This window comes from Ahaetulla prasina, chromosome 6 (assembly GCF_028640845.1).
Source record: "Ahaetulla prasina isolate Xishuangbanna chromosome 6, ASM2864084v1, whole genome shotgun sequence".
Classification (NCBI taxonomy): domain Eukaryota; kingdom Metazoa; phylum Chordata; class Lepidosauria; order Squamata; family Colubridae; genus Ahaetulla; species Ahaetulla prasina.
In genome coordinates, this window is record NC_080544.1 from 70,958,526 (window position 1) to 70,979,870 (window position 21,345).

The 21,345-nt window shown below is 33.9% G+C and overlaps 1 protein-coding gene across 2 annotated transcripts in view; it reads right to left on the bottom strand.

The window, feature by feature from the left end:
• Positions 1–972: 972 nt before the first annotated feature.
• The window catches only part of LOC131200775 (glypican-5-like), a 406,607-nt gene continuing 386,234 nt past the window's right edge, over positions 973–21,345 (bottom strand). For both annotated transcript variants that reach the window (XM_058188024.1, XM_058188025.1), the window contains one exon: positions 973–7,996. In XM_058188024.1, coding sequence (XP_058044007.1) covers positions 7,806–7,996 — 191 coding nt within the window. In that variant the 3' untranslated portion in view covers positions 973–7,805. The remainder of the gene's footprint in view (positions 7,997–21,345) is intronic.

The window sequence follows — 21,345 nt, forward strand, 5'->3', positions numbered from 1 at the left end:
AGTGAAATCAGCCTTCCTGTAATTTAAATATACTATTCCATGTCTTACCATTGTAAGGTCTTGAATATATTGACTTCCTTTTGTGTGACACTTCTTCAGGTACTAGAAAACTGCTGTCATATCTACATATCTACCTACATTTTCTCTCTGTCTGTCCAAGTTAAACATAACCAGCTGTCTTTGTATAGGAGGTAGTTTTCAGGACCTTCAGTGGAAAATATTGCCCATCTACCTATGAAAAACAAATTGGTCAGAGTAAATTGATTATTCCATGAAGGAGGCTGACTAATCTTACATTCTGTTCAGGGACTACTTTCATTATGAGCACTCTGTTGGTTTCAGCCTAGCAAGATGAAATTGAAGATGGAGAGATATTTGCAAGGTTATCTGCAGGGTATAGTAAAAATATCAAGATAGCAGCTGTGACAGTGTGATTGAAGCATAGTCTGTTTTTTATATATGCCACGCATGACTCACATAAAAATCAGGCAAAGCCTTGATTAAACCATCATGGGTGCTATTTTGACTGTATTCACTATACTCTGAAAAAAACCTGTAAATCTCTCTCTGTGTGTTGCCTCCCTTATTCTGCTTTTGACTTTTTTCAGAGTTGGTTACAAAAAGATGGAACAGATGTAGTTCAAATGTCTAATTTGATTCCTCTTCAAGTTACGTCTTGGACAAGGTTGGTGGACATTAGGGAGTTTATGAACTTCCAGTTCCTTAATCTCTCCCATCTCATTTCTGTCCAATAGGCCAATTTGAACAGTTTTCCAGCTACATAAAAAAAAAAATCAGCCACAGAGGTTAGGGAGGAATAAAAATTGGCTGTGACATCATAAAAGAAATCTGAAAATCATATGACTCCTAGCATGCTGTCTCTGACACCCTAAAATTGCATCATAAGACATCAATGGAATGCATTTAAAATTAATTACGTTCCATGAGCTAATAAACTTATAAAACCTCCAGTAGTTTTATTAGTGTTTATTATTTATTACAGAAATTATTTTACTTACAAATCATCACACTATTACAGTTCTTCAGAGTCTCTTTCTTCAACACAGCTATGACAATGGTTTTTGATTATTTTAAAACTTAGATTCCATATGCAAAAAACAACAATGAAACAATATATAGTGCCCTTGTTCAGAACATATCAGCATTTGAATAGGGTAGATGGCAAAGTTTCAGTATATAAAGTATCAGTAACAGCATCAAAAATATTTACAGGCCCAAATAAATTTCTGTGAAAAATTATTAAACAAAAGAAAAAAAAACAGGGATATAACATAACATAACATCAGAGTTGGAAGGGACCTTGGAGGCCTTCTAGTCCAACCCCCTGCCCAGGCAGGAAACCCCACACCATCTCAGTCAGATATGCCTGTAGCCTGGCTGCAGTGCTAATACAATTAAGGACTCTTAGTCCAACGAAAGCCTATGAAGACATTCAGGAAAACCGAATGCAGAAAAATGCTTTGCTATTTTGATAGCAAAATAGCAGGCCATTGAAATGAACTACTGATGTTAAGTTTTCTTCATAAAGGCTTCTTGATCAGTAATATAGCATCTTTCTAGGATATTAATTGGCAATTCAAGACGGCAATTCAAAACACTTTTTTTCACAATGATTCATAGACATATCTGTGTCACAGATTACTGCAATCTTCCCTTTTCTAATTCTGCAGACTTCTATTGCACATTTCTCAATGTCACCAGTCTTTTTCTGCCTGGCCTATTTTATATCTCCACTTTCAAGGGTTGATATTAAAAAAACAAATGATTGTGAGCGAGTCTTTGTGGCCCTCCCTGTGCAAAATGCTATTTTAAAGTAAGAGATGGTCTTTAGGAAATCAAAATTCAAATCAAAATGTGGCATAATTAAAATCATCACAATGATACAGACAAAGTTTACATGAGCTTTGTACAAATATTGACAGCAAAAGCATGTAATATTTAGCAGTGCCTATATCCAGGGGATTATATCAAAAGCAAAGATCCCAGCATTGATGTGGATATGAAACAGCAAACATTTTACTTGGCCACAGACACAAAATGTGACTACATTTCTACCCAGGTGTCACAGCAGTTAAATAAAAAGAATCATCTTGTTGATTAGGATTGGAAATGGTTTTCTGGAAAATGCATACCTTTTTAGTTGGATTTGACACACATGACAGCACTTTTAAGTAAATGAGAGCCATACAATCAATATGTGGTACTCTATTAATTTAATATACTCCTGAACTCTAGGCAAGTTTTGCACAATAGCCTCCATTGCAAAGCTTCCTGGAGGCATAAATTCTGTTGTTCCCATATATGCTTAGCATACTGTTGGAGTTCTTTCCCCTGCCAGAGTTACATATAGCTGAACTATTCAGCCCAAATCTACAATTCACTATGACTGCTTGGCTCCAGGATCATCCTAATTTTTTTCTGAGCTTTTTGACAACAGATGGAAGAAGGAGGAAGAGGAAGGTAACTGTTTCCATAGAGGGGGTAATGAGGGCAATCACACAAATGCTGTGATTTTTATACACTACAATGCACAAAATATACTTCAGGGAACGTGCAATAAGATAGATTAAATAAAATTTAAAGGAAACATAATTTAAAGTTTCTGGCTCATGTTATATGTATAATTATGAAAAGCAAGGAGAAAAATGATCTTACGAGAAAGAAGATACATAAACATTTAACTTCTATTTGTTGAGACTTTAACCTGGAAAATAACTTATATCACAGTTCTTAAAGGTATTAGTAATAATAAGACACAATCATTTTGTATGCAGTACTCAAAGGGATGTATACATTAGCACAAACTCTTTTCAATCAACAGAATCACTGACACAATTTTTCTTCCGCTATTTATACTGTTGCAATAGTTAGAGGCCATGAATTTTCTAACAGCTGAGGCTAGGAACACAGAAATCGCTATGTCTTAAAGACTCTTGTTTTGAATTAATTTTAGATTTTGGATTTGAATTTCTGAATTTCAAAGAACAAACTTTGCTATATATCTTTTCCTCAGGCATTGCCAGGTGCTCTATCATGCTAGCACATTGCTTCTCAGTCTACATTTTCAACTGTAAGAGATTGCTATCACCTTGCCCAGGCTACCATGATGCAAGAATGCATTGTGTGATATGCCCAGCTTAAATATAATGGCATATGTTAGAAACAAGCAAATAAAACCCAAGAGAGCTTGATAAACTTAAAGAAGCATGGATGTTTCCTGGCTTGTATTGGAAATGTTTAGAAACCTTTGATAGAAATATGGGACTAGGTTTAGACCCAGCAGAAGATATGGGCCAAACCTTTTATGGAGTCAAATTGTTCCTTACCCTATAATTTCTAACAGACATTTTTCTATTTTCATGATAAAATAGCTAGTCATACAGTTTAGAAACTCACACAGACAATATTTTTATCTATAAAAATCAGGAACAAGCAGAAACATAATTTATGCATATAGTAATTCTATATCCTAATTGAATATTCATATAAATGCATATTACATACAATAATTGATAGTAAATGTTTGGCACTCCTGGTAAGAATTTAAGATTAAATGTTGGAAGGAGCAGTTATGTTGATCCACTGGGATCATAGCATAGCTAGGTATCTTGGATTATTTATTCCAACTTTTGCTCCAATATCTGAGGCAGCACTGCTAAGGCCATATCTCACTTAAAAGAATTTTAAAGCAGGGGTCTCCAACCTTGGTCCCTTTAAGACTTGTGGTTTAAAGCAAAGCTGGCTGAGGAACTCTGGGAGTTGAAGACTACAAGTCTTAAAGGGACCAAGGTTGGAGACCCCTGTTTTAAAGCAATGTGGCCTGTAGAAAATGTTTGATGTTGCCACAGGATCATTATTTCTAATCTAGAGGACAGAATCCTCCACTTGTCCTGCTCTTCAAACAGGGCTTTAAAGACAGAAATATAGTCATATATAATGTAAACAAGGTAGGTTGGAATTATTGTAGACCACAACAAGAACATTTAACATAGATATTTAAATGCATTTCATGAGAAAATATCATTTTAGGTGAAAAGCGTATTAATTGTGTATGACTGCAAAAATTGTATAAAATACAGAGCATGTTCCTTGTTTGCTTCCTGGGTCCGCCAATTAAATATTTATCACCTGAATAGAGTTTCACACTGATTCTAATTAGGTGCACAGAAAGGGCACAGTGGACAAATTATATAGCCCCTTCTAATAGATAAAGTGAGCAAATGTTAATTGCTTATACTATACAACAAAATATTTTTTTTATCGTGGCAGTGTTATATGAAGTACAAATAGTATCTTACTGAATTAATGAGAAGAGCGAAAAAGGTGAAAGGTAATGATAAAATGCAAACTGCATTAACACTGACATATAAATTTAATGCATTGCCTGTGTAAAACAATATAGTTGCTTTTCAATGGTATTTTGGTATACTTCATGAATTTGCCAGTTAATGTTGATCAGATATTGTGACATGTACTTTTCATTTAATTACTGTGAATTTGCTATTTAGAAGAAAGTAGGAAGTACCTACTTATGTCCTGTCAGTACACCATAACAGTTGATGCAATCCTCCAAAATATGAATTTTAGTGGGTTTTTTTTACATGCTCACTAAATTAAGACTAAAGCTTAAATATTCTCAAATGATTATGAGTGATTTCTCAGTATGGGTTTGAAATATTTTGGATACCTTCAAGAAAGAGAATTTAATATTCTAAGCATTTGTTTAATACTACCAAAGAAATTTTCTGTTTAGAATCTGATATAATAGAAGGATGGTTGATATTTGTTGAGTGAGATTGATTTTCTTGGGTATTGTAAGGCTGTAGAGCTTAATTATAAGAGAGCATCTTGTTCTCATCAGTTTCCATTCATTTTCTCTCATCAAGATATCATTACTCCATGCACTAAGATAAAATTACTTTTTTGCAGACAGAAGGGCTTGATGACTATGGAATTTTTTTTAAAAAAACAGCTTCTGCCTTTTAAGATTATGGCATGTGTTGTCTCATATCTGTCATTCATCTCTATGAGAATTAAAACTTTATTGTGCAATTTCATCAGCAATTGAGCATTCTTAAATTTCTTTTGAATGGAACAGATTTTATATTATTAAATGTTTTGCTCTATTCAATGGGACAAAGTGTTTGATTTAGCTGGATTGTAACTTAATTTTAAACTAAGAGAGCAAAGTCGTCTGAAAATAGCCCATCAGTCATTAAAAGCAGTGCTCTATCCTGCTCTGTAAGGTATATAAGAAAACTATTAAAAGCAAATAAAAGAAAACATTATACAAAAAAGGATGTGCACATTAGAACTCCAACAGCAACAAGGGTTGCCCATCCTGTTGTACTTTATGTTTTTGTCCTAAACGTATCAGATAATACCTAGGATTGGTATACTAGACTGAATACACATTTTATGCAAATCAAATGGTTGCAGTAATTTTTGTACACATGCATATCATACATGTAAATCAAAAGCAAATATTTTACATTATACCATTTAAAACTGTACACAGAAATTACTTTTACCATGGAAACAGCTTTCTAGTGATATGAGTTATTGGCATTTTCAGTAAATATAAATGGGATTCTTTGTAAAGGTTAGTTCTGCTGAGGTTGCAGTATGTAGATTTTGGGATTGAAGTAAAATTACTCAAATTAGCCTTCTTCCATCTAATTAATAATAGGATTGTAATTTCTTACCATACTATGAAACACATTAATTTTCTTGAAAGTGTAAAAAGACCATTTATAAAAAACATGGAAAATACTCTTCAAAATAAGTATTAGAGTGTAAATATTAAATAACAGAAGGTATCATTATAAATTGACATTTCTTTCATATTTTTATCTCATAGCGTATCATCATAAACAGAAGCTGCAGATTTTTTAAAATTATTTTTCAGGATAAAAGAGGTAAATTTTCCCTGGTAGTTTGATGAAAATGATTGTGCTAGTAGCAGCAAAGAAAGTGTATCTTTTGGGTCACATTCCATGTAGTATACATAAAAATGTATAAAAGGGGGGATTCTGCAAACATCCATAAAACAGTGAGTTTGCTGGCATATAAATCCTAATAAACCCAATCATTTATTTGTGAGGGGCATTAAGGAATGGATTAATTGCAGTGATGGAATTCAAATAATTTAACAACTGGTTCTCTGCCTTAATGATTTCTTCCAACAACCAGTTCACCAAACTGCTCAGAAAGTTAACAACTGGTTCTCCCGAAGGGGCGCGAACTGGCTGAATCCCACCACTGATTAATTCCATTTCTTTTCTTTTGTTTGTCTTATAATGTGATGTCAAAGGGTAATTGATGGGTGGAGCCAGAACCCTCAAACAAGTAAGGATTCCCTTTTATGGCATATCTGTTTCTCTCCCCCCCCCATTTCTCACATTCTTTTCTCTTTCTGCCCATCTTTTCTTTCTCATCCAAGCAACCAATAGCAGGGAATGTACAAGTACTTATTTCCAGAGATCTGAATTGATGTTTTGCAGAAAGCTGTTCTATTTACTTGAGCAATCCTTTTCAAGTTGAGAACATATTGCACTTGGATGGTAAGGCAATGGGCAGTTACAAAATGCAGTTGAGATAGAAAGAAATTTCTTATTTTTAAACTTAACTTTAACGACCTGCAGTAGATAATTTTTCAATGGATGAGTTTATGCTGAAGGACAGTCAAATGGTTCCACCAAATTTTGGTGACAAATTACACCACTGAACTTTGTTATTGACTGAGGAAGGAAGTCAAATAACTGCATCAAGTTATGACAGCTGCATGCTACCACTGATTGTCCATCCAGATGTACCTGATGAGAAACCTGCATCAGAGCTTTTTTAAAAATACAATATAGGCAATAGATCAGATGAAGAATCTGTGGCCATAGAGATGTTTCTTAACAGCGGTTCTCAGCATCCTTTCTTGCTAATCATGCTGGCTAATATTACAGTATAGAAGATTATAGCACAGGTATTGGTTCCTCATTCTAGCTATACAACATCAAGACAATAACCATTTTTGCTATGGTCATGTAAGAGTCTCCTCTCTTTTTAATTCACCAAGTATTTGCAACATCACAAAATTGTAGGTAAATAATAAAGAAATACATGAGCAGGGAAACTATTCTGTAGGGTTTTTAAAAAATTGGGAAGTAGTTCTATTTATTGCTGAATTGTTAAAAGAACTACAGTACAATAATACATTAAATACACCATATGCTTTCTACAATCTAATGAAAAGAAATAAAGAAATTCAAGCATGGTATGATGCCTTGACCAGAATTTGATCATACTACAATTTTGTTTATAACATTCATAGATCCCTATAGATATAAATTATTGGCATGTAAAATGAAATCCAATTATTTAAAGGAACATAGAAGATCAAGAAGACAACAGTCCAATATCTGACAAGTAAAAGAGAAAAAATGCCAACATATTAATGTATAACTTTAGGACATTCTTAACTGTACCTATCACAATAACTTAACCTATTTAAATCTTCTGTCTTCATCCTTTTTCTATTTTGAGTAGTTGAGATGTTACCAAAACAAAGAAACAAACAAACCCAAAAAACCTCCATACAGTGGACGCAATGTGTATAAATTGATGCTTGCTGGTGGCCAGTCCCAGACTAATACTTAGCACTTAAACTAACATACCACATAATATTAGAGCATAGAATTAGGAGACCAATTTAAGTTTGATTTCACTTGGATAAGGCTGAAGGTATATATGATGGTGCACAGAAATTGCATAGTTACTGCAGTATAATACAGCTATGACACAAAATGCCACCAAACTGCAAGGCTGGCAATTTTAAAGAACCAAGACATTGATGCTTGAGTACCCAGATTTCTGTCCCCTTTATAAATGGAAAATGTTTTTATTGTGGCTGTGGATGTGGTGTCCGTCTTTTCCATTATTAGTATGGTTTCATTTCTGTCTCCTGATTTCACACTAAAAACATCTGAAAAGAAGCACAAAGAAAACAAATGTTACTTATTTAGCAAACCACGTCAATAAAAAAATTATGATTTTTTTCAATAGTCTCACATCTGAAAATAAGACCTGCAGTATAATCTGTTATTTATGTACTCTCAATAATTTAATTCAATTTATAAATAGGTTCAGGTGTAAGATTGTTAGTAATTTGATAGTAAATTTTATTGAATCCATAATGTCTTTCTGTTGAATAAATTAATATGTGAAATCTGTATACAAATTGTAGGAAAAAAAACATGCTATCTGTCCTGTGAACAGGAAAAATAAAATAGAATCTGTCATATATTTTATGTCTGATGGATTTGTTTTTGAAGAATACATATCAATAGTTTAATCATCAGTTTAATAATAATCTAATTAGCTAAAATTAATAGAACAGTCACGTTGGCATTTGAGTTTATAACATATTTGTAATAATGATTTGTAACATTTTAGTAATGATGGGATTTGATTTATTTGAACTTCAGTGCAACTGATTACAAGGCATTTTTACTCAAAAGAATAAAATCAAATAAATGTTATCTATTTAAAAAAACCTTCCAATTGGGCCATTTTTTTCATTATTGTTACCCTAAACTTTGGTCCTTTAAACTCCCTAAACCATCAAATTGGATGCTCCCAACTATTTCGTGACATCATATCATCACCATAGACCATACATTATTGTTAATATTGTTCTTTCAGTGTGGCATTTAGTAACAAATAGCTCTTTAGCTGATTGTTAAGCATTAAGATGATAAATGATACAAAAAATAATTTTATGTAAGCTAAATTAAAACAAATGTATTTTCTATCAAAGCTTGCCAACCTGTTTTCTATCAAAGCTTGTCTACCCATCCACTTTAGGAATATGACTTTAGCAAACCATCCAAGACAAGTCTTCACATCACTAACTATTGTTTGATATGTTGTTAAATCAGGTTTCTATGTATCATGAGAGCTTGCCAGAGTTATAAGTCCTTTGTCCCACTAGAGTCTTAGAGTGAACGCTCCTCAGTGCTGGAAACATTCAGAAATCATAAAAAAATATTAATACAATGTACATTCATGTAATTAGAAAGAAGACTGAAAAAGAGGGAACACAAAAAGCAAAATGGGAAGAGACAATAAAAGAAGGAATCTAAGAACAGACGAAAAAGTAAAGGAAAAAAGAGAAGAGTATAAAAAGTTTGACCGATGGAAATGAGGCGAGCAGAAGACAATCTAAGACAAACTGGACAGCAGAAAGCAAGTCATATTGCTCAGAAAATCAAAATAGGGCAAGGGCATGAAAATAAATGAAAGTGGCAGCCTTGGAGATGGTTGGATGATAAAAGAGGCAGGAATGGAGGGGAACCAGATTCTGTTCTTTTGCCTTGAGAGATGTCTAAACAGACCTATGTTGACAATATATTTACAATGTCTTTGAAAAATGTATGGGAATGAAGAGAGAAAGAACTATATTTTGCCTTTGTGATCTAAACTGAAAGGACTGCCATGGTCCTTTTATGTACTTAAAGAATAATGTTTCAATTAGCTTTCCTTGGAGATGTTTTTTTCAGCTGCTGCCTACTTTCATGAAATAGCATTCTCTGATATCTGAATGGCTCCTCCTAGATTTCCATGAACCCATTAAAACATGGTTATTCCATCAGGCCTTGGGGTTAGAAAGTTGTGAGCTTATTCTCTCCAATAATGGAAAGTATATGGATTGACTCAACTGATAATATGATTCATAGTGCAACTGTTGTTTTGATATTATTTTAATATATACAAGTAGTTTTAATCTGACTTATGTAATACAGATGTATGCTACCTGGAGTTATTTGCAATTACAACTGACTAGAAACTCAGTAAAGCAAATATTTTTGAATTCCTAAAACAACAAAAATATGAGGTAGCAGAAATATAGAAAACACCAGTAGAATTAAAACAGAGGTCTCATTGAACAAATAGATTTTAAGTTTGTGCTAATATTTAACCTATCCTCTCTGAGTTAGTTGCATAAACTAATTTTTGTAACTGTGTGGCACCATAATAAGAGACTAGCAGCAGATCTGAGCCCTCTAGCAGATACATAAGGGAGAAAGTATTCCATCAAGTATTCATATCTTAAACTATGGCTGGCTTTCTATGTCGTGACAAACACTGTGAATTTGATTACTTGATATGAAAGAAGCCAATAGAATTATATGAATATAAACTCCTGCTAGATTGTCCGATTTCCCAGTCCAGCATTTTCTCATTAGCGAAATTCAAAGTGAGATGATTGCTAAATTCCACTGTTCAGATTACTAGTGCGTGAATTACTGCTACCAGTGCAACTCATCTGATTGCAGTAAAGTTTAAAATGTTAAAATGCTAAACAGTTAATTGCAGGATGGAAACAAGAACTAAAGGTTCCCCTCCCCCCATGAGACATTGTCTCGCTTGGGGAGAAGAATGGGTATGGGTATAAGGCTGCTGGCAGACAGAAAAACTAGAAATTTCCCCCATGAGAAGATGACCCATTGAATTCAGTTAAAGTGAATCTGGAGAACAAACAAAAAAAAAATCAAAGAGAAATACTTTGCATGTCTAGTTCAGAAAGAGGAAGAGAGAATATTGTATGCAAAGACAGAGGAATTCAGTGGTGATGTAGAATGGAATTTTTTTAAAAAATATAGTGTTTTAAGGAAGGTCTTCAGGAATGTGTGCAAGAAAAGAGAACTTATGATTATTATTTGTGGCTCCTGAAAAACTCTACGGCTCCCGCTCTGAAGATATCCTGTTGTGTTTTTTTTATTATTACTTTTTTTACAACAAACAACAACAAAAAAAAACATTATTACACCCTTGTGCTATACATAAAAGGAAGATTTGGGTCTTCGGATATATCCTCATGATTGCCAAAATCCACGTTCTCGAGGTACAGGTACTGAAGCGTCCAATGTTCCAAGTGCAAAGTCCACAAATGGTTTCCAAGTCTTCCAGAAAATATCTTCTTTATACACACCACTTCTAATTTTAATATTACATGTCATTTTATCATTTAAAGCTAATTTCCACATTTCAGAATTCCACTCTTCTATTCTAAAAATCACATCTAGTTTCCAATATCTAGCTATTATAATTCTACCTATTATAATCATAATTCTAATCAATTCTTTTTCATATTTTGTTAATTCTATTTCCTTAATTACCAACAATAATATAGTTTCCACTCTCAATGTTATTACTTTCCCCATCATTTCAAATATCATTTTCTCCAATTGTTGCCAAAACTTTTTAACCTTATCACAATTATACCACATATGTTCATAAGTCCCCAATTCCATCTCACATCTCCAACATTTTTACTAATTTTTTATCCATTTGTGACAATCTTACTGGAGTCAAATACCATTTCAAACAACTTTATAATTGTGCTCTTTAATCCTTATAGATAAAGTTCTCATAATTCTACTCTTCCAATTCACATTCCAATCTGACTCTGGTATTTCAATATTAAGATCTTTTCCCAATCTGTCCTCACCACGCTTTGTAATAATTCAACAGAATTTATCATCTTATAAACCCCACTAACGCGTCTCTTTAGTCGAGTTTCATCTTTCATAATCCGAGATCCTAAATATACAAATTCAGTTTCAAACCTATTTATCGAATAATTTTCCTTTAGTTTTTTGTCCATTTTCTATCTGTATTTTTCAAACCAACTTAACCCTAATTTTTCAATAATTTCTTTATTCCTCCTTTCATTTCCCATAACTTTTATCCAATCTCTAATAATTTCTATATTTTCCTCTTTAATCACTTCATTACGTTTTATATTATTTTAATCGGCCAAATTCAGTTGTCTCCCCAAAAGATTATATCCGAATTAAAATTTTAACAAATTTGTTCCACATTTTTACTTAATCCCTTTAACCAATAACTTCTACTTACACATTTTAAATTTGCTTTATCTAAAAACCACCTTGATCCAAATTTCTCTATATCCCTTAACTCTAAATCTCTCCAATAGTTATCTTCACCTTTAAGTATTTTTACCACTATCCGGATACCATACGCACAGTAATAATTAAATAATTTGGGGATTCCTAATCCACCTTCCTTTTGATTTTGATACCACATTTTCTTCACTAATCTAGGTCTTTTGCCACCGTTGCAAAATTTATCCAGTTTTTTCTGATATCCTTCAATATCTTTCTCTGTCAAAGTTGTTAAAGTTGTCTTGGTTTGGTAGAATTGCAATGTGTAAGATGATGTTGCTGCCCAAGTTCAACTTTTTATTCGAGATGCTACCACTAAATTTGAAAGATATCCTGTTTCTCCAAGAATAACAGGCAGCTCCACTTATACCCAAAATAAAATTGGAACATTCAAGACTTTTTACAGCTTCTCTGACAATTAGGTAAAGGTTCCCCTCGCACATACATGCTAGTCGTTGTCAACTCTAGGGGGCGGTGCTCATCTCCGTTTCAAAGCCGAAGAGCTTTGTCCGAAGACGTCTCTGTGGTCATGTGGTAACGCTGTTACCTTCCCACCAAGGTGGTCCCTATTTTTTCTACTTGCATTTTTACATGCTTTCGAAACTGCTAGGTTGGCAGGAGCTGGGACAAGCAACGGGAGCTCACCCTGTTACACGGCAGCACTAGGGATTATCACCTAATTATGTCTCCCATAGTAGTTAGAGATCATGTCTGCATTTCTACAAGAAGCGTCCCTTCCTCATGCCTAGATTCCCTCTGACAAGCCAACCTTGTAGCTTTTTTACTGCAACTTCCAGCCACACTAAGCATACACTGTGTTTTCCACCATTTCTTTCTGGTATAAGAATGCACTCTTGCTCTTTGTGCACCATTGTTCTGTCGCCTTCTCCTATTTCAGGGGGAAATGGGGAAGATTTGAGGTAGAGTACATTCTAGACACTCAGAAAATATTAGATTCATTTGAAAGACCATCTGGATACATAATGTCCTTAGGGATGCTTCAAGGAAATATACATATTCTTCTCCTTTGATCATTCCACTTGCATTTTCCTTGCAAACCAAAACTTTTGAACCAGCTGTTCAATTAAGTTTTAGCACTTGTCAATAGTTTTGGATGCTGTGAAGGGAAGGTCGGGCAAGAAGAAATTACATGAGTAAAGAGAGAGAGAGAGACTGTATCACACAAAAAGGAGGACAGTTCTGAAAAGATGCAGATTGCTGCTGAGGAATGAAGGAAGGAAGGAAGGAAGGAAGGAAGGAAGGAAGGAAGGAAGGAAGGAAGGAAGGAAGGAAGGAAAGAAAAAATCTACAACCCCCACTGCCAGCAAATTTAGACATGGTGTACAATTCAGAAATAGTGTAAATAAGCTCAAAGGAAAAAAATAGAGATGAAGGAAAGGAAATAAACTGGAAGCAGGAGAGGAATAATTCAGTACTTCTAGGTACATTGGAAGGAAAAAAGAACTGTGTGTGTGTGGGTATTTTGTAAGAAATAAGCTGAAAACCAGAGATCGATAATTGCATAAACATTCAACAACTTCTTAGTTTCAAGACCACAGTTAATTACTGTTGTTTATAGGTAGGGGATCAAAGAAAAAACTACAGGTTTATGCCATGTTGGGCAAAATCAGTTGCACATATGTTCATAAGTCCCCAATTCCATCTCACATCTCCAACATTTTTACTAATTTTTTATCCATTTGTGACAATCTTACTGGAGTCAAATACCATTTCAAACAACTTTATAATTGTGCTCTTTAATCCTTATAGATAAAGTTCTCATAATTCTACTCTTCCAATTCACATTCCAATCTGACTCTGGTATTTCAATATTAAGATCTTTTCCCAATTTGTCCTCATCCCTCTTTGTAATTTTTCATCAGAATTTATAATCTTATAAACCCTACTAACGAGTCCCTTTAGCCCAATTTCATCTTTCATAATCCGAGTTACTAAATATTCAAATTCAGTCTCACATCTATTTATCGAATAATTTTCCTTTAGTTTTTTGTCCATTTTCTATCTGTATTTTTCAAACCAACTTAACCCTAATTTTTCAATAATTTCTTTATTCCTCCTTTCATTTCCCATAACTTTTATCCAATCTCTAATAATTTCTATATTTTCCTCTTTAATCACTTCATTACGTTTTATATTATTTTAATCGGCCAAATTCAGTTGTCTCCCGAAAAAGATTATATCCGGAATTAAAATTTTAACAAATTTGTTCCACATTTTACTTAATCCCTTTAACCAATAACTTCTACTTACACATTTTAAATTTGCTTTATCTAAAAACCACCTTGATCCAAATTTCTCTATATCCCTTAACTCTAAATCTCTCCAATAGTTATCTTCACCTTTAAGTATTTTTACCACTATCCGGATACCATACGCACAGTAATAATTAAATAATTTGGGGATTCCTAATCCACCTTCCTTTTGATTTTGATACCACATTTTCTTCACTAATCTAGGTCTTTTGCCACCGTTGCAAAATTTATCCAGTTTTTTCTGATATCCTTCAATATCTTTCTCTGTCAAAGTTGTTAAAGTTGTCTTGGTTTGGTAGAATTGCAATGTGTAAGATGATGTTGCTGCCCAAGTTCAACTTTTTATTCGAGATGCTACCACTAAATTTGAAAGATATCCTGTTTCTCCAAGAATAACAGGCAGCTCCACTTATACCCAAAATAAAATTGGAACATTCAAGACTTTTTACAGCTTCTCTGACAATTAGGTAAAGGTTCCCCTCGCACATACATGCTAGTCGTTGTCAACTCTAGGGGGCGGTGCTCATCTCCGTTTCAAAGCCGAAGAGCTTTGTCCGAAGACGTCTCTGTGGTCATGTGGTAACGCTGTTACCTTCCCACCAAGGTGGTCCCTATTTTTTCTACTTGCATTTTTACATGCTTTCGAAACTGCTAGGTTGGCAGGAGCTGGGACAAGCAACGGGAGCTCACCCTGTTACACGGCAGCACTAGGGATTATCACCTAATTATGTCTCCCATAGTAGTTAGAGATCATGTCTGCATTTCTACAAGAAGCGTCCCTTCCTCATGCCTAGATTCCCTCTGACAAGCCAACCTTGTAGCTTTTTTACTGCAACTTCCAGCCACACTAAGCATACACTGTGTTTTCCACCATTTCTTTCTGGTATAAGAATGCACTCTTGCTCTTTGTGCACCATTGTTCTGTCGCCTTCTCCTATTTCAGGGGGAAATGGGGAAGATTTGAGGTAGAGTACATTCTAGACACTCAGAAAATATTAGATTCATTTGAAAGACCATCTGGATACATAATGTCCTTAGGGATGCTTCAAGGAAATATACATATTCTTCTCCTTTGATCATTCCACTTGCATTTTCCTTGCAAACCAAAACTTTTGAACCAGCTGTTCAATTAAGTTTTAGCACTTGTCAATAGTTTTGGATGCTGTGAAGGGAAGGTCGGGCAAGAAGAAATTACATGAGTAAAGAGAGAGAGAGAGAGAGAGACTGTATCACACAAAAAGGAGGACAGTTCTGAAAAGATGCAGATTGCTGCTGAGGAAGGAAGGAAGGAAGGAAGGAAGGAAGGAAGGAAGGAAGGAAGGAAGGAAGGAAGGAAGGAAGGAAGGAAGGAAAGAAAAAATCTACAACCCCCACTGCCAGCAAATTTAGACATGGTGTACAATTCAGAAATAGTGTAAATAAGCTCAAAGGAAAAAAATAGAGATGAAGGAAGGAAGGAAGGAAGGAAGGAAGGAAGGAAGGAAGGAAGGAAGGAAGGAAGGAAGGAAGGAAGGAAGGAAGGAAAGAAAAAAATCTACAACCCCCACTGCCAGCAAATTTAGACATGGTGTACAATTCAGAAATAGTGTAAATAAGCTCAAAGGAAAAAAATAGAGATGAAGGAAAGGAAATAAACTGGAAGCAGGAGAGGAATAATTCAGTACTTCTAGGTACATTGGAAGGGAAAAAGAACTGTGTGTGTGTGGGTATTTTGTAAGAAATAAGCTGAAAACCAGAGATCGATAATTGCATAAACATTCAACAACTTCTTAGTTTCAAGACCACAGTTAATTACTGTTGTTTATAGGTAGGGGATCAAAGAAAAAAAACTACAGGTTTATGCCATGTTGGGCAAAATCAGTTGCACATTGATTCTGGCAATGGACAATCGACTGGGCAATATTCAGAGCTTCTCTAAGCTTTTTCATAACATCAACCTTTATTTGGGAAGACAATTAGCTTCTGGGTTGTGTACATAATAACTATGTAGGAGAACCAGATTGTACCATCCCCTTTTTTATTTTAACTATAATGTAGTTCCAGGCATAATTCCTTGCCGTCATAATGGACTTTAGTCAAAAGGAAAAAATGCAGGAAATAATTATTTATGGGTGCAAATAATACTAAAAAAAAGATGGAGAGTCTTATTATCATAAATTACTTAAATGGGCCCAGGTCATGTGAAATTCAACCAATTCTACAGTCGTACCAACCTTCCTGATTCCTTGGGGATGTAGCCGGCAGATTGCTGTGTAATGTAGGGGTACAAAACTCAAGATTTCTCTGTTTTTTGTTTTGCTGTCATCTATTGTGGATTTTGGCAGTCCAAGCCTGATAGCCCTATTTTAATAGATTTTTAAAAAATTCTGAAATATTATTGTGTGCCTAGTATAAATAGCTTTGTTATTATTCAAAGTATTTGTATATTATTTCTCATTATATGTAATTGTATTTTAGCTTGGCCAATTGAATAAGTTTTTTAGGGGTAGTTTTTAATTATTGTATGGGTTTGTTTTGTATTTTAACTGGCTGTTCACCGCCCTGAGTCCTTCGGGAGAAGGGCGGTCTATAAATTAAAATATTATTATCATTATTATTATTATTATTATTATTATTATTATTATTATTATTATTATTATTATTATTATTATTATTATTATTATTATTATTAACATTATAATGTTTAATTTCTGAGTCAGCAAGTCATTAAATCTTTCAGCTTTCACTCCCATTTCTATTGGGAGCTACAACAGACTGCATCTAGAGACCACCAAATTCTCCCTGGACCATTTCAGCAGTCCTTCCCCCTTGCAGACCTGTGCTAGCTGTAGGCATCTTTTATGAGAGTTTGTATTTTGATTGCATAAACATTAGCACTTATACCAGAAACTTGAAAACAGAGGAAAGGTTTAAAAATAAATCATGGGAATAGGTATTTTTCTGAAAGCACCTGGCCTTTCTTTCCATCATTGTCATGCTGTCAGCTGTGGCAAAGGCACTATTTCTCCATCCTTTTATATCATCCTAGCCTGCTGACTTCAGCTCTCTAGAGCCTGCAGATTAAATAAAGACTTCACAAAGTTAAATCTATTCTTCTCTTTCACGACCATATCCAGGGTTGTAACTTGATTTGCTGCTCTAAATTGGCTAGGATGGGAACTATTAATTCATTTATTCTTCTGATATTGACTTAAGCAAACATCTAAAGTAAAACTGAATGCTAGCTGAAAAAAAGAGAGAAGAAAATGTAGGCATGTTGGCATTTTAACAGCTTTTCCTTCAGTACTACAACACTGCTTAATGTACTATATAACAAGCCTTAAATAATACATCAGGAAAATCTGCTTTTAACCTTCCTAGGGAAAGCTCCCAATGTTAGTTTTCTCTTTCGCTGTAGTTTCACAGCAATTTCTTTTATGGCCTGCTGGCAATTAAAAGATAGGTTAGATGTGCCAACAGGGCATTTTGTAAATCTCTGTTTAAAAATTAAATACATGTTGTTTGATAAAGTACTGTTATTGTATAAAGCTATCTTTTCATTGGTAAAGCCTAAGCTTAGCAGGATTGCAATGTTTTACTTATCTTCCCTGGGAATTATTCCCAAGACACATACACAGACACAAAGAGACAGAAAAGTGCAAAACAGCCTCCTCTTAAAGATCAAACCTATTAGGAACAAACACCTGAGAGAATGTAATAGTGGTTCTTAGATGCTCCCTAGGCTATAGTTATAAATAACTGGAAATGCAATCATGAGCTATAATGCTGCCCCAATAGAAAGCATGAATTTGGTAGGACTCTGAAAACAAATGGAGGCAACTCTCCCCAACAGAACAAGAAGAAAACTAGACGGATTTCACAAGGAGTGAATCTATTTTCGGTTCATTGCACTTTTGCATCTGTTTTTATCCATATGCTAATTCTATTTATATATTAAACTAATAATTCAAACAGATCTTCTCCAAATAGGATTTCAATATGCATTTTAATGCTTACTTTTTGTCAAAGTAAATATTTAAAACTGTGTGTTCTTTCCAAATATTATTTAAGGCAGGCCAGTGAAAGTTAGCCTCAGTGATGAGATGTTTCATGCTGCAGTAGTGATGTTGTATCACAATAGATGCTGCACTACTGTTATTTCAATTTTAATCACTTTTTGTATCACTAACCGAAATTGGTTTTACGCCTCCAAACAAAGATCTCTCAAAACCAGGTAATAACCATTGAATGAACAGTTTTTGAATAGCCCCAACCTATTTCCAAATGATGCATTATCTTGACATCATGACCACTACTAATCGTTTTCAAATGTGGCTGGAACAGACAAATGGGAAAAATGAAAGAGTCTGCTTCTTAGAATGAAAGTAGCAATTGTAGAACCCTCAAACTGCCATGCCTGTAAAATTCATTATACAAGTCTGGTGTCCTAATGAATTCCTTTCTGACGAAGATTTGGTTGAGCTAGTCAAATGATATGTATTAATGCAATAGTATGTTTGATTAATACGCATGGTTTATGGGTTTCTTCTGTTAATTGTTGATAAATTTTTGCCTTTAGAATAGAAATAGAACAGACCCAAGGCTCTTTTTCTCTGCCAGTTTACTGTTTTAGCCAACATATGGCAACAGTGAATTAAAAAAGAATCTAATAAACAGATACACATGTCTTGGTATGCATATAGAAGCTAAGGAAAAATAGTAAATGCAGCACAGGTCTGGAAAACTCACTGTACGTTTTCACTTCTACACCCATAAATCTCATTTTCCCATTTTATTGAGATTTTGAAAAATATATAAAAGTCAGACTGACAGTAAATTGTCATTGTAAACATACAGATTAATCTCTCTTTTTTATTCATTATTTAACAAATTCATATAATAAACTGATTTTATGTTTATTAACACTCTTTGTTTCAGTGTTCTTCATGATGTTTTTCTTAAAGTATAAAATTATGAACTGTTGAAACATATTTTAGAGCAAATGTTGCATGAATCGCTAAGATGGCACTGGATCAATTTGTTTAATTTATTTTTAAGTTTTATTAGTCTGCCCATTTTATGTGGTATAATTCTGGATGGGTCACAAAATTAAAAACAGAAACATGCAACAAAAACTCCCAAAAAGCAAACACTCTTCTCTAGATCCTCTTTTCATTTTTTCAGTTTCTGGATTTATCTCATTCTATATCAATGCCTGCAGAAATAGCAGTTCTTGAAAATAAATAAATAATTTTATAATTCCAAATAAATTATGTTTATATGCAAAGTATAACTATTTCTGAATTTTTTGACTTCTAACAACAAAATGTACATTTACTTATTATTATTTAGTGTATGACCTCTAGAGTCATGCATTTTATTGCATATAAATGAAAATGGGCATATTATTGCATATAAATGAAAATGTAGGAGCATATAAATATAAATACCAGTGAAAATTACATGCCAACACATTTTGTACTACAAGAAATGTGTCTTGCAAATACACACACACACACACACACACAAGTGTGTGTGTGTGTGTGTGTGTGTGTGTGTGTGTGTGAGTAATTTTTTTTGGGGAAAACAATTCGCAAAAAATTTACATTAGAAGAAATGTCACTTAAGTTCCTTAAAAATGTTCATTTAGATTTCTTTAAAAATGCAAACCTATGAAAAAAAGAACAAGCTGCGGAAAAATTAAATGAAACTAAAACTGACACACTAATCTATCCTTGTCTGCACTAACTTTAATTATTGTACAGCTTTCAGAAAATTTTTCGTTTTACCAGCTCCTGTAGCTTTGGTAATAAACTTCCCTGAGTCCACTCCTCCACTGGTTTTTATTTATTTATTTATTAAATTTCCATGCCACCCATCTCACTGATATAGCAGTTCTAGGTAGCTAGATACCTCCCGGTTGTAAGGAATTTTGTTCTGTTCAGACATTGTTGCAGTAACCAAAACGAACAATCAGTAGTCAACAGGTAGCCTGAGTTGATTTCAAGGAGTGATGCAAAGAGCTTACAGATTATTTATAGTTTTGTATTTTCTATAGCTATATCATAACACAAACCTGATATATTTGATACAGAGGATGAATAATAAATCTCATCTGAGGTGGCATTCTAACAAATGCTGCCAACATTTTTTAAGGTTTTCACTGATGTATGAGAATAAAGAAATACAATTTTCATATTGTGTGATAAAATTCTATCAGCTCCCCCCCCCTCCTTCCCAAAGAAGGAGTAAACCTACAGATTTGATTACAATGTCATAAAGAAATAACCATTTTGTCTTGGTACAAATCATTGAAAACCAGGAGGGAGATAATAATCTCAAACTTTCATTACAAAAGCAAAACAAAATATAATCTGAACTTTAGGTTGTTAAAACCTGATTCAAAGCAAAGTCAATGGGGAAGGTCTATTCACTTAATGTTTGCATGATTGACTTAACAAATGCATTGACTCACTTAACAACCATAGCAAAAAAGGTTGCCTGCAACTCACTTAACAACTGGCTTGCTTAGCAACAGAAATTCTGTCCCCAATTGTGGTTGTAAGTCAAGGACTATCTACATATACATACACGATATTATCATCAGGGAGAAATTTCTCTTTGTGATTTAGTGCACTAAGCTTGGCATGTAGGGCTTGATTGTTATAGTAAATATAGAAGTTCACAGTGCAAGTAGGAAAGAAGATAAAAAGACAAGAAGACAAGTAATTAATAATTTTACCTCAAATTAAGTTCTTTACATGGAGAAGGCAATGATCCTGACCCTAGAAGTACTCATTCACTCTAAAGCATCCATTAAATTTAATGAACACTTAGTGGGATTGCCAATACTGAAGGAGTAGCTTTTGTGGCTACATAGAAATGTTGCTGCATTTAAAAATTTCTGTCTGTCTAAGCCACTATATTGAAGACATCTGTTAGAGATCATTCTACAGCTAGAAGATGCAATCAAGATGCAATAAAAAGTTTAGTAATAATTTAAAATGCCAAACTGATGACTTCATCGTGATGATTTCATTGGACCCAAACTAAGTTATCTTTTCAGCTAAAATGAAATAATAATGCTTTTTTTGCAGGGAGGCAGAAATGTA